We start from the raw sequence: 14177 nt of genomic DNA on the forward strand, positions 1-14177 counted from the left end.
CCTTGACCCCAGACTTACCCCTTGCCTTGCTCCAGGTAACCTGGTCCTGACCCTGAGCTCCGATTTCTGCCTTTGGCTCTGGCCTCTGGCTCTGACCCTTGGCTCCAATTTCTGGCTACCAGCTCCTGCTCTAACCACTGGATATGACTCCTGCTCCAACCACTCAGCATGACCACTCACGTCCTGTTCACTGACCTTGGGCCCATCTCTGATTGTTCATCCCAAAAGTACAGCCACAGAGATTCCCAAATGATGCTTGCTAATGGGAGGCATTTGCAGTGGTGCTGGAACAATTTTTACAGTTGGGGTGCTGAAAGTCAGTGGTTCCCAAACTTTTTACCTTGCCCCTTCTTACCCTGTCTGTGCTCCCTCTCCCCCGAGTTGGGGCCAGGACTGGGCTGTGGATCGGGGTAAGGTGACTCAGGCTGGGACCACACCTTGCGGGGCTAGCAGCGGGACCCCGTGTCTGGGACCAGCAGTGGAGTGCGGGGCCTGCAGCCGGGACCCCCGCAAACTGATTAACCCCTTGCACCCCAAGTTCCCGTGCCTATGGGCATTTGTAGGCTCTCACTAGGTGATTGCACCGTGTAACACACAGCTTGTATGAATAACTCCCATTTTGTTTTCCAGGAGCTGTATTGAGAATTGACAATGAAAATATGTCTGTCACTACTGTGAATGTAAAACTGTCTCTACTGAAAAGTAAATACATTCAAAATTTCTATCACACCCTTTCAATGAGTAAAAGATGGAGTGGGTGTGTGCACAGACAGTTTCAGAATTACCACGGCAAGAAATATGGGTCTCCTCTGCTCGGTTAGCACAGGACTGCTGTTTCCATATGCCTGATGGGCACTGCCAAAGGGACCTGTGCTGCTCACTGCATACAACATGGTCCAGCCACGTGGGACCAGAACCTGCTCCATATGCCAAGTCTCTTGCAACCTGCCCTCCATCCCCACAGTTCAGCTGTTTGCAGACAATTGCTGGGGTGACTCCAGACATCTGATTGGAGCAAACACTGCCCCACGTCCCATTGTAGAAAACCTCCAGCCGCCCAGCACAAGCACTGTCGCTCACTAGCCTCAAATCCGTGAATTCTAGAAGGAAGTGCACAAAAAGGGAATTTAAATCATCTGATTCTGAAATGAACTGGTGTGAAGAGTGAAATCCCAGCAATTGCTCATCCCAAAAGTATAGCCACATCATTCTGCAGGAGCAAGTGCAGAGAGAATCATTCTAAAAATGAGACTTTCCTGGACACCATGGGCCTATTAGAAATAGAATGGTCACCTCTGAAAAGTCACCAGTTCCCAGCAGTTGCACACACAGACACCTGCAATACAGCAGTGACTGCCCTCCTGTCATAAATATAAAGGGAAGGGTAAACCCTTTTAAAATCCCTCCTGGCCAGAGGAAAAATCCTCTCACCTGTAAAGGGTTAAGAAGCTAAAAGTAACCTCACTGGCACCTGACCAAAATGACCAATGAGACGACAAGATACTTTCAAAAGCTGGGAGGAGGGAGAGAAACAAAGGGTCTGTGTCTGTCTGTATGCTGCTTTTGCCGTGAATAGAACAGGAATGTAGTCTTAGAACTTTTAGTAAGTAATCTAGCTAGGTATGTGTTAGATTATGATTTCTTTAAATGGCTGAGAAAAGAACTGTGCTGAATAGAATGACTATTCCTGTCTGCGTGTCTTTTTTGTAACTTAAGGTTTTGCCTAGAGGGAGTCTCTATGTTTTGAATCTAATTACCCTGTAAGGTATCTACCATCCTGATTTTACAGAGGTGATTCCTTGACTTCTATTAAAAGTCTTCTTGTAAGAAAACTGAATGCTTTTTCATTGTTCTAAGATCCAAGGGTTTGGGTCTGTGGTCACCTATGCAAATTGGTGAGGATTTTTACCAAACCTTCCCCAGGAAGTGGGGTGCAAGGGTTGGGAGGACTTTTGGGGGGAAAGACGTGTCCAAACTACGTTTCCCAGTAAACCCAGATAGTTTGGTGGTGGCAGTGGAAATCCAGGGTCAAAGGATAAAATTAATTTGTACCTTGGGGAAGCTTTAACCTAAGCTGGTAAAAATAAGCTTAGGAGGTTTTCATGCAGGTCCCTACATCTGTACCCTAGAGTTCAGAGTGGGGAAGGAACCTTGACACCTCCCAACACTAGAGAAATGCTGTGATATCCCCAATACTCCTGGGTGGGAACCAATGGGAAATGGTGACTTTCTAATCATGATCCCAGTTGGTTGGTAGAAGAGTAGAGTGACCATATTTTCTCAAAGGGAAAACGGAACACCCCACGGGGGGCCCAGCCCCCAAACCTCCCTTCCTCTCCCCCCTGACACATGGGGCCAGCCTGAACGCTCCCTGCCTCCCATATAGGGACAGCCTGAGGTTCCCCTAGCGCCTCGGCACATAGGCCAGCCTGAGCCCCCCTGCCACCCACGCGTGCGGGGTCAGCACGAGGCCCCATTCTTCCATCCCGCACGCACAGCGGCCCAAGACCCTGCTGTCCTCTCACGTTGGGCTAGCGTTGCCATTGTCCCCCTCCCCCCACATGTTCTTCCGCACTCTGCTAGGGGGCGCATCCCACTTTTTTGGCAAAACTGTGCATGTGTCCAATTTGCTCTTCCCAACTCATGATCCGTTGGCAAGAGGAAACGAGAGAAATGCCCAGTTTTGCCAAAACTGTCAGGACAACCAGGGCAGGCTTGAAAAAGAGACTGTCCTGGCCAAAACGCGCTGTATGGGCACCCTATAGAAAAGACAGTGAGGGAGAGGCTCTATCATCCTCAGCTCTCTCCTCAAATGTCTGCCCCCTCCATTAAATCCCCTGGTAACCAGGCTCACGTGAGCATTCCCGGACCAGACCTGAGCAGAGAACTCCTGCATCCTCTTTGTGTCTGCAGTTGTGCTGGCCCCAGCCCCTGGAAGGACAATCCCAAAGATTGGATTCATTTCCAGAGCAGTTCACATCGTCCAGCCAGATCTGCCCGGATCCTTGCCCGTAATGAGCAGAGACAGTTGCGTTGATGGCGCGTCCACATCCCAGTTGTTTGCAAATGACATTGGAATCTGACAGATCCCAGGAATCATCACAGACTGTCCCCCAGCTGCCATTGTAATAAATCTCCACTCTCCCAGCACAGCGACCTGCCCCATTCACCAGTCTGATCCACCTGCTCCCTGCAGGGATAGATCCCAGCTGTTAATATGCAATATGATGACAATTAAATACCTTCCATGCAAATCAATGATGATGCTACAATGGCTGAGATATTGAAATGCTTTTTAAAATCTGTCTTTAACAAGAAAGACAGAAAAGGAGAAAAGCTGAGTAAGGAAATGAGGAATACTTCTTACAGAGCACTATTGATAAACAGCATGTGAGTGTAAGGGCCTAATTCTGAATTCCTTACTCATCGGAGTAATCCTTAAGGGACTCGTCACATGGGTCAGAACTATTTGTGAGACTAAGGGTTAGCAGAAACAGCCCTTACTCAAAATCTTGAATATTCTCAAACAACTCTTAAAGGATAAGCATCAAGGTGTTCAGGGAATTATTAGGCAATTAATTTACCCAAAACCAAATATTCTTTTCAATTGTTACAGAATGGGGAGGGGGTGACACTGGCTGACCAGGTCATGCTAGAGTGTAGTTAGATCCGTTCACTTGTGTAGATTAAAGTAATGGTTAGATGTATACGTGTGTATTCAGATGTTTAAACTTTATGAAAACCAGTGGAATGTTATGGGTATTGTTTTTGCGTGTCTATTCCTGTCATAATGTAATGCCAAACATTTACATGATAAATACACGTGTAGCTAAATAACACATCAAATAAATTTTGTGAAATGCTAAGGATTTAAGGACTTTAACAGAAAATGCTAATTTCAAAGGAAATAGCCATTATGAATAAGGTCTGAGGTCAAAAATCTAAGTGCATTTCTCACTCCCTGTCATCAAAGGAAAAGCCCACATGGGTAGATTGTCAGCTTGTTTTCTTATGTTCTTATGTGAGAAGAAGAAGATATAAATATGGATTCAAAGAAAGATCCTGTATCTCTGGACTGTTTGGATTCTAACAGAGAAGAATAACTGAATGAGAAGACAGAGATCCCCAGGGTTATTCTGGGTAGCCCTGTGTGATGGGGTGAGCTCCCCACACGAGCGCTGTAGAGCTGGTATGGGCCAGGTGGGCCCAATCAGCTAATTATGCTGCAAACGGTGGAAGTTTAGCTTGGAATCAGCTGGCTAGAGAGAGTCTCACCTGTTCAGGAACACATGGGAACTTTAAAGCCAGGAAGGTGGCTCCGGGTTGGGCTGTTGGGAAAGACTGCAGTAAGGCAGACAGCAGTCATGCCCTGGGAAGAGGGAGGAGTGTTTGGGGGCTGCAGGGAGATAGTCTGTAGTTATTCCCTGGGAGGAGGATTCTTGGGGCTGGCACACCCAGAGTGAGGAGGGGAACCAGAGTATAGGAAGCAGTCATACAATCATAGAAGATTAGGGTTGGAGGCCATCTAGTCCAACGCCCTGCTCAAAGCAGGACCAACCCCAACTAAATCAGTCCAGGGAAGGAGCAGTGTGGGCAGAGAGAGGAAGCCCAGAACTGCTGAGCTGTCCCTGGACTGGATCCCAGAGAAGAGGGCAGGCCTGGGTTCCCCTACCAGCCACTGAGGGAGTGGCACCAGGGCAGTGAATGGGAAGACAGCCTAGGACTGTTGATGGACTGAATCCCATCAGGGGGAACACTGAGTGACCTAGCTGGAGGGCTAAGTGACAAAGAGGATGCTGCAGGTCCTGGAGCAAGAGGCGCTGCAAACCAGAGTGAGAGTGATGGTGTGCAAACTGTGGATGGGCATTGGCCTCGAGAGCTAATCCTCAGAGTGACCAGGAGGAGATGCCAGACCGGCAGTGAGTGGAGTACCTCATGACACCATGTAAAAGACTTTGGGGAAACTGACAGTTTATTACATCACTGCCACCATTTGGAGTTACAAACTGATTTCCCTGTTGTTATATTTTACCTGCTATAGCCTCTCAATAACCCTTCTTCTTAGCTAATAAACCTTAGTTATTTACTATAGAACTGGCTGCCAGCGTTCTCTTTGGAGGAAATTCTGGGTGACTGACTGGTCCCTTGGGACTGGGAGAAACTTGGTGTGGTGTGATATTAGGATTAAGTGACATTTTATCACAACTTTCAGTTTGTCTGGGTGGCAGGTTAGGCGGTCTGTGACTCCATAGTGAGACTTGTATAGTGATCCAGGAGTTCACGTTTGTGACTGGCTTGGTGAAATCTAATTCTAGAACACACCACCAGTTTGGGGTATCTGCCCTTGTTTTTTGAGTCTGCCCTGAGTTAGTCACTTACAGTGGTGAGCCACTCCAGACAGCATGACAGCACGTACCAGAACATTAGAGAAAAGGAGACTTGGTACCACTTTATTTTACAAATAAAGGGAAAGACAGGCAAATTGTCTCTGTGTGTGTACAATAAAGTCCAAGACACTTAGGGCCTAATTCTACCCTGCTGAAATCAACTGTGAAGCTCCCACTGACACAATGGGAACAGAAATGGGCCCTTAATGTGCTGCAGTTACCCTGAAGTTGGAATGGGCATGAAAAATATCAGTGTAGTAACATACAGTGCATGATATAGGGACATAGTTAAAATATCTGTTACTTGTTTACTTTTACTGTTGGACCTGAATGTAAATATATACCATCAAAAAGAACAATAGAATTATTTTGTACAATAGTCATGTACAACCAAGAACAATGAAAAAATCCCATCACAGATTTTTTTTTTCATTTTTTTTAAACCTTTAAATGATGGAAAATTGCACAGTTATAGGAATAGGACTTCACAAGGTCACATTATAAAAGCAACTTTGATGTATTTCCTAAGTGACAGAGGGTTAGATCCACAAAGGTACGTAGCTACCTAACTACCTCTTTATAAATACATAATAAATAAATCACTACATATTTACTGAAGCAGGGACTTGACTCTCCCATATCCCAGGTGAGTGCCCTGGCCACCAGCTAGAATCAATCTCTAGCTTTTTTTCGGATTCAGTGACTGATTATTTGTACAAAGTGGAACATTTCCAGCAGGAGAGACCCACCCCAGCACAGTCTAGAGTGACTAGGGCACTCACCTGCGTTCACGTCCCTGCTCCAAATCAGGCAGAGCAGGGATTGAATGTGGATTTCCCACCTCCCAGTTGAGTGCTTTAACCACTGGGTCCTGTGTAAAATGGGGAGATGAGAGAGCTGACCTGGCTTACGTGCCTAGCTCCAGGAGTGGGTTCATGACTGAGGTCCCTGAGCAGAGATAGGTGCCTACCTCTACCTGTGTGTCAGGGGGCTGAGGCTTCGATCAATGGTAGGTTGGCAACGAAATAACTTTGTGTATCTAGGCCCTACTCCCTTCCTTGGCATTTCACTGCTGGCAAATGTAGGTGGTTCCCTGTTCAGCTTTCTGGCTTCTGGTGCCTAACTCTCCCCATGCATTGTACGTGGAGCTGGGCGCGTGACTCATGGCTGAGGATCCCATTCGATGGCAAGGCACCTAGGAGTCAGGCTTTGCAACGCCCAAGGCCCTTGGGGGATCTAGCCCAGAGCTACTATCCATGGCAGCCTTGGTCAAAACAGGTTGCATGTGACTTCCTTTTCTTACTGTTGTTTTCTGATTCAAGACAGCATGTTTTTTATAGACTTTAACATAAAGAAGCCACTAGATACACAAGAGCTGCTTGGTTTCAGAGTAGCAGCCGTGGTAGTCTGTATTCGCAAAAAGAAAAGGAATACTTGTGGCACCTTAGAGACTAACCAATTTATTTGAGCGTAAGCTTTCATGAGCATCTGATGAAGCGAGCTGTAGCTCTCAAAAGCTTATGCTCAAATAAATTGGTTAGTCTCTAAGGTGCTACAAGAGCTGCTTGGAAATTCATTCTTTTCCCCACAAAAATGAATGACCATGAATATTTTTCATGGTCCACAAATAAATTTGGGATTTTCATAGATCTGTCAAGTGATTACAAAAAATTAATCATGATTAATTGTGCTGTTAATAACAGAATACCATTTATTTAAATATTTTGGATGTTTTCTACAGTTTCAAATATATTGATTTCAATTACAAAACACAATAGAAAGTGTACAGTGCTCACTTTATATTTTTTTATTCCAAATATTTGAAGTGTAAAAAATGAAAGAAATAGTATTTTTCAATTCAGCTAATACAAGTACTGTAGTGCAATCTCTTTACCATGGAAGCTGAACTTACAAATGTAGATTTATGTACAAAAAATAACTGCATTCAGAAATAAAACAATACATTTCAATTGGTATTCTGTTGTTTAACAGTGCAATTAAAACTGCAATTAATCATGATTTTTTTTAATCTCGATTAATTTTTTTAGTTAAACGCATGAGTTAACTGTGGTTAATTGACAGCCCAAGTTTTTCAACAAAAATCTGAACATTTTCAATGAAAACAAACTATTTGAGAAAATTTGTAATCTTATGGTGAAGATTTTTCACAGGAAAAAAGTTTTGATGAATTTTTTTGAACAGCTCTAATCCATAAAAATATGAGAGAGAGAAAGAGAGAGATGTTGCTATAGTTCATGAACCCTATAACATGGCTATGCTTTGTTCTGTATATAATTTTTTTTTCTATAAATCGGTCCCAGTTTGAACATCAGATCCACATCATTTCAAGGACTGCTGAGATCACAGCACAAGGTGGGGTGGAGGCAGGCCCTGGGGTGGGTCATGTTCCCATTGAACAAGGACAGGATATTTATAAGATTTTCACACTGTCACCTGAGCAAATGACACCAACGTCCTCAGCAATTCCTGCCTGGGTTGTCTCAGGCTGGGAGATGTCACAGAGAGTCAGACGAGTCTCATTTCCTCCACATCGGACACTTTTCAGCCCCACGGGGCCCCTTCCTCGCTCAGACATAGGGGGGTGATAAGCTTTCTCAGCGACTCCGCACTGGAGCTGTCTGCACACCACGCTAGCATCGTCCATGTCCCACTGGTCATCCAGAACTCTGCCCCACACACCACGGAGGGAAATCTCAACTCTCCCACTGCATCGGTTTTCTCCATTCAACAGTCTGAGTGCCTCAGAACGACCTGGGCTCACAGAGACAAAAAATATGCTGAATAACACTCCCTGCTGATACTGCATTAGAAATAATACACAGGTGTGATGTGAAACACAGGTTTCTGTGCTGAGTGGAAGGTAACTCTCACCGCTGTGCAGTGATACAGGGAACAGCCTCTTTCAAGGGTTTCATTTGTCTGTCTACTCAGAAATGCAGGAGGTGATGGAAGGAAAGAATTCCCCAGCTCTGAGATCAGATCTTGCACGATGTGGAGCGCTCTCACCTCCCTAAGGAGTCAATGTGAGTGGAGAGTGCTCAGGAACACCTGGCAGATCAGGCCCCTGGTTTCCAAAATGGTCTCTGCAAAAGTGCTCAGTGCTCACCCCGCACATTGATCGCGTCAGCACTGTGAGGTAGCTGTGATTTACAACAGGAGTCTAGGGATTGGCCTGCAATGAGTGCACCAAGCGCCCCACTTCCCTGCTGCAATTCCCAAACCCAGACTGCCAGGACACATGGCTCCTTTAAAGAAAACCCTGCCCTGTTTGTCCCCGTTCAGTGTACATTGGTGGCCTGCGATCACGGCGTCAGCTCCAAACCCATAAGGAGCTAACACAATAAAGGCTTTTCTGCACTCAGCAAGGATTTTCCAGGCCAGGTCTGCAACTGTGGACGCTTGAGTTACCTTTCTCACGAAGTCTAGCTATTGACTTGGCTGGAGAGGATGCTGGAGAAGAGAGTGACCTCTGGGCAATGGGGAAGAAGATCCCATTTTTTCTAAACATATATATTTTTCATTTTAAAACTTTGTTCACTGTGAGCACATAAAGATGTTGAAGTTCCTTGTGGGAGAAGCGAAGACCCTTTCTGGTGATTAGGTCATTGGAGATTTATACAGTGTATGCGGCACCTTACATTTCAAAGGAGCCAAAGTGCTCCCAAAATGTGATCTGTAAACCTGTCAAATGTTCCTAAATATATAAACAGTTATAAGAATATACATACAGAGGACAGTAGTGACTCCATATTTAAAGATGAGATTAGTATTACACTTAAGACAGGTATTTAACTACTCTTTTTTATTAAAGTTTTGTATGGTCTGAATCTCACATTAAGACTCCTATACTCTGAGCAGGTGTAAATGAGCCCTTAGGGTTAGGAAGAATTGGGCCCAGTGTAATCTCCCCTTACTTCCCACAAAGAATCTCTGTGTCAGTGTGACCCACATTCCTTGTACTGCAGCATTTGACTTTATTTCTCTGACAGGAAGCGAAAGATGCCATGGAGAGGGGACATAGATTTTATTTGGATACTCTGGGCCTCTGTTATGTCATGGGCAACCCCACACCCTAGTCACCCTCTGAGGGCAGAGCTAGAATACAGGGTCGGGGGGGGGGGAAGGTTATAAATACAGGAGTTGAAGGGCTTTTATACACTTGAAAGGCTACAATGGCACAGCTGCAGCACTGAAGCTGCACCTCTGTAGCCCTTTAATGTAGACCCTACCTATGCCGACCGGAGGGGTTCTCCCATTGCTATAGTTCATCCACCTCCCGGAGAGGTGGTAGCGAGCTTGACAGAAGAATTTTTCTGTTTACCTAGTGCTGTCTACACTGGGGGGGGGGGTAGGTTGGCTTAATGTGTCACTCAGGGGTGAGGATTTTTCATATCCCTGAGTGATTTAGCTGGTTCAACCCAGCTTTTTAATGTATACCGTGTCGAAGACAGCCCTGTGGACTCAGTGGCTGAGAGATGTATCTGCTGTGAGGGCTGATCCCAACCCCTGTACCACCGTGGATACAGGGCAGTGCTATGCCAGCTTTATTTTCTAAGGAAGCTCTCCATTGCGATAATGTTTCGTGCACCATGGTGTGGTCTGTGGATGTAGAGGGAGAGCTGGGGCAGTATTTGTTGCTGTGGAGACCACAGAGACTATGAATTTACATTTAGCTATCAGCTGACTGCTCTAAACTGGGATTCTGTCTCAGTTAAAGAGAGAGAACGGGGCAGCATTTGGTGAGGTGAGGATTTGTGAATTCTTGCCTGATTTAGCTGGGTTTATGGGGAGAAGACAGTGCTCCATGGAGTGAGAGCCTCACAGAGATCCAGGGAAGAGATATTGTAGAGGCTGCTTCCAATCCTGGTACCACATTGAATACAGGCTACAGATTTCTGTTTCACCAGCAACTGAGAGACCCAGTCAACTCTTAACCCAAGCCTAGGGCTGGAGCGCTGCTAGCTGCTAGATCCCCAGACTGTTTCGTTGCTCACCGAGTTCTGAAGTGTTTGAAAGGGCTGAGGTACTGCCATTTCTCAAGCTCTGAAGACCCACTACATGTTACAACCACACTGCAAAGCTTGAGAAATCATCTCTAAGAGAAGATCAGTGGGGAATGTGTTTGGATGTTTGTGCTGAAGTATAGAACACGTTAAGTTGTAAGAGAAACAAATGGAGGAAGGTCTGTGTAAGGAGAACACATAGATTTACTTTCTTAGAGCTTTTGTTGAAGTGGCAAAGAGTCCTGTGGCACCTTATAGACTAACAGATGTTTTGGAGCATAAGCTTTCGTGGGTGAATACCCACTTTGTCGGATGCATGGAGTGGAAATTTCCAGAGGGAGGCATAAATCTGCAAGCAAGAATCAGGCTAGGGATAATGAGGTTAGTTCAATCAGGGAGGATGAGGCCCTCTTCTAGCAGCTGAGGTGTGAACACCAAGGGAGGAGAAACTGCTTTTGTCCTTGGCTAGCCATTCACAGTCTTTGTTTAATCCCGAGCTGATTGTGTCAAATTTGCAAATGAACTGAAGCTCAGCAGTTTCTCTTTGAAGTCTGGGCCTGAAGTTTTTTTGCCGAAGGATGTCTACCTTTAAATTTGCTATTGTGTGTCCAGCGAGGTTGAAGTGTTCTCCTACAGGTTTTTGTATATTGCCATTCCTAATATCTGATTTGTGTCCATTTATACTTTTACGTAGGGACTGTCCAGTTTGGCTGATGTACATAGCAGAGGGGCATTGCTGGCACATGATGGCGTATATTATCATAGAATCATAGAATATCAGGGTTGGAAGGGACCTCAGGATCTAGTCCAACCCCCTGCTCAAAGCAGGACCAATCCCCAACTAAATCATCCCAGACAGGGCTTTGTCAAGCCTGACCTTAAAAACTTCGAAGGAAGGAGATTCTACCACCTCCCTAGGTAACGCATTCCAGTGCTTCACCACCCTCCTAGTGAAAAAGTTTCTCCTAATATCCAAGCTAAACCTCCCCCACTGCAACTTGATGACATTGATGGATGTGCAGGTGAATGAACCGGTATTGGTGTGGCTGATCTGGTTCGGTCCTGTGATGGTGTCGCTGGTGTAGATATGTGGGCAGAGTTGGCATTGTGGTTTGTTGCACGGATTGTTTCCTGAGTTAGAGTTACTGTGGTGCAGTGTGTAGTTGCTAGTGAGAATATGCTTTAGGTTGGAAGGTTGTCTGTGGGTGAGGACTGGCCTGCCTCCCAAGGTCTATGAAAGTGAGGGATTGTTGTCCAGGATGGGTTGTAGATCACGGATGATGCATTGGAGAGATTTTAGCTGAGGACTGTATGTGATGGCCAGTGGAGTTCTGTTGGTTTCTTTCTTGGGCTTGTCTTGCAGCAGAAGGCTTCTGGCTCTGTTGATCTACACGTCTGGCTCTGTTCACCTGTTTCCTTATTTCCTTGTGTGGGTATCGTAGATTTGAGAATGCTTGGTGAAGATCTTGTAGGTGTTGGTCTCTGTCTGAGGGGTTGGAGCAAATGCGGTTGTACCTCAGCACTTGGCTGTAGACAATGGATCATGTGGTGTGTTCGGGATGGAAGCTGGAGGCATGAAGGTAGGCATAATGGTCGGTGGGTTTTCGGTATAGCGGTGGTGTTAACGTGACCGTCACTTATTTGCACCGTGGTGTCTAGGAAGTGGACCTCCCGTGTAGATTGGTCCAGGCTGAGTTTGATGGTGGGGTGGAAGCTGTTGAAATCGTGGTGGAATTCTTCCAGAGTTTCCTTCTCATGGGTCCAGAGGATGAAGATGTCATCAGTGTAATGTAGGTAGAGAAGGGGCGTGAGTGGACGAGAGCTGAGGAAGCGTTGTTCCAGGTCAGCCATAAAAACGCTGGCATATTTTGGGGCCATGAGGGTGCCCATAGCGGTGCCACTGGTCTGGAGGTATATATTGTCACCAAATTTGAAATAATTGTGCATGAGGGTAAAGTTACAGAGCTCAGCAACCAGTTGTGCTGTGGCATCATCAGGGATACTGTTCCTGACAGCTTGTATTCCATCTATGTGTGGGATGTTTGTGTAGAGAGCCTCTACATCTATGGTGGCTAGGATGGAGTTTTCTGAAAGATCACCAATGCACTGTAGTTTTCTCGGGAAATCAGTGGTGTCACGGAGATAGCTGGGAGTGCTTATTCATACCTATTACAATGTTTTAATGTGTGCATTAAATGTTTGGTTTACTAAGGCCATGTCTACACTATGGGCGCGACAGTGACACAGAACTTCACTGCAGCTATGTCGCTGTAGTGTGGATGCTTCCTTCAGTGACAGAAGGGGTTTTACTATTGCTGTGGGTAATCCATCTTTCCAAGTGGTGGTAGCTAGATCAATGGAAGAATTCTTCTATTGTTGTCTACAGTGGGGGTGAGGTTGGCATGGTTATGTCACTCAGGGATGTGACTCCTATTGATCTCATTGATGAAGGCTGCGAAGTGCCTAAATCCTTACTGAAAATGAAACGTAGGCTCTTAAATCAGTTAGGCATTGCCATGCTGAATGGAGCAACAGCGAAACAGCTGTAAAAATCTGGGCCTAGCCACTATGGATAGCCATCAGACGACTTGCCATTTATCAGCTATGGCAGTTCTCTGGTGTGGCATGGGGAAGCCGATGAAGATCTTTGGAGAAGCCTGCAGGAAAAAGGACCCCTGCAGTATTTGTATTGCATTGTAGAGGAGGATCTTCATCAAAGTGCCAGCTGCTCTCACTAAGAGCAGGATCTTTGTGAAAGTTCCCAGCTGGCTCAGAAGCCAAGCTCTGGAGCCATTTGAACGCTTTCCTGAAAACTGGGATCTTTGGCAAAGAAATGATTATTTCTATGAACTGCTGTGGGGAATTAATGATCTACAAACATACACACCCTCTGAGCAAGCTCTGTAGGTGAGGGCTGCAGCCCACCAGCGCACAACCCAGGATGGGCAACGGGGGAAGCATTTTGGCCAGGAACACCAGGGCAAACACTTATTTTTCCAGAGAGTGAAATGGGATTGTAATGGCCCCGCAGCATGGATGAGATCTCTGCGTATAGGTTGCTTCTGCAACACCAACCTCAACCTGATGAGGGGCTGAGTCAGCCCTGCTGGGACTGAGGAAGTCTGTGAATCACAAACCCCAGGTTTATAGCACAGAGCCATTCTCTTTGGTTCACTCTAGCATAGTGCTAGGATCCACCTCGCCACCCCTTACTGCACCTCGAGGTGTCTCTGATCTGGGGAACTTAAACAAAGAAACCAACATTCCGATACCCCTATTTACCTTGAGTACTGTAGTCAGTGGGACTCACTCATGAGGATCCTAAGCTGGCCTATAAACTGCACTATAACTAATACACACACATATATATTAAACTTACCTGAGCAAATAACACTGACCGTGTCTCTGGGGGAGCAGGCTGGATTGCCCAGGGCCATGCGAAAACAATCCCACAGACAGGGTTCAGTCCCTTCACAATGAAAAGTGTCGCTCCATACGGTTCCCCTCCCTTCCCCGAAATGGGCTCCTCCCAGGATCGACTCGGCGTATCCACAGTTCAGCTGATGGCAGAGGACGTTGGCATCTTGCAAATCCCAGTGGGAGGCACAGAGGCTTCCCCATGTGTCTCCATATTGGATCTCCACTCTCCCGGAGCATTCGGTGCCGTTCACTAACCTGCCGCCCAGGCACCCTGAGCACAAGGGAAAGTGAGTGTCAAGGAGGTGCAGTGATCAGTGTTAACGGCAATGGCAGGGAGGGGAGTAGG

At 46.1% G+C, this 14177-nt stretch overlaps 1 protein-coding gene across 1 annotated transcript in view; it reads right to left on the reverse strand.

The window, feature by feature from the left end:
• LOC140907236 (scavenger receptor cysteine-rich type 1 protein M130) overlaps positions 1 to 14177 on the reverse strand; it is a 71735-nt gene that overhangs the window by 15688 nt on the left and 41870 nt on the right. The window contains exons 6-9 of the mRNA XM_073332754.2: positions 13791 to 14102; positions 7842 to 8159; positions 2876 to 3190; positions 786 to 1100 (exon numbers count right to left, since the gene is read on the reverse strand). Of these exons, the coding sequence (XP_073188855.1) occupies positions 786 to 1100; positions 2876 to 3190; positions 7842 to 8159; positions 13791 to 14102 (1260 nt within the window). The remainder of the gene's footprint in view (positions 1 to 785; positions 1101 to 2875; positions 3191 to 7841; positions 8160 to 13790; positions 14103 to 14177) is intronic.

Source organism: Lepidochelys kempii, chromosome 1 (assembly GCF_965140285.1).
Source record: "Lepidochelys kempii isolate rLepKem1 chromosome 1, rLepKem1.hap1, whole genome shotgun sequence".
Classification (NCBI taxonomy): Eukaryota; Metazoa; Chordata; order Testudines; family Cheloniidae; genus Lepidochelys; species Lepidochelys kempii.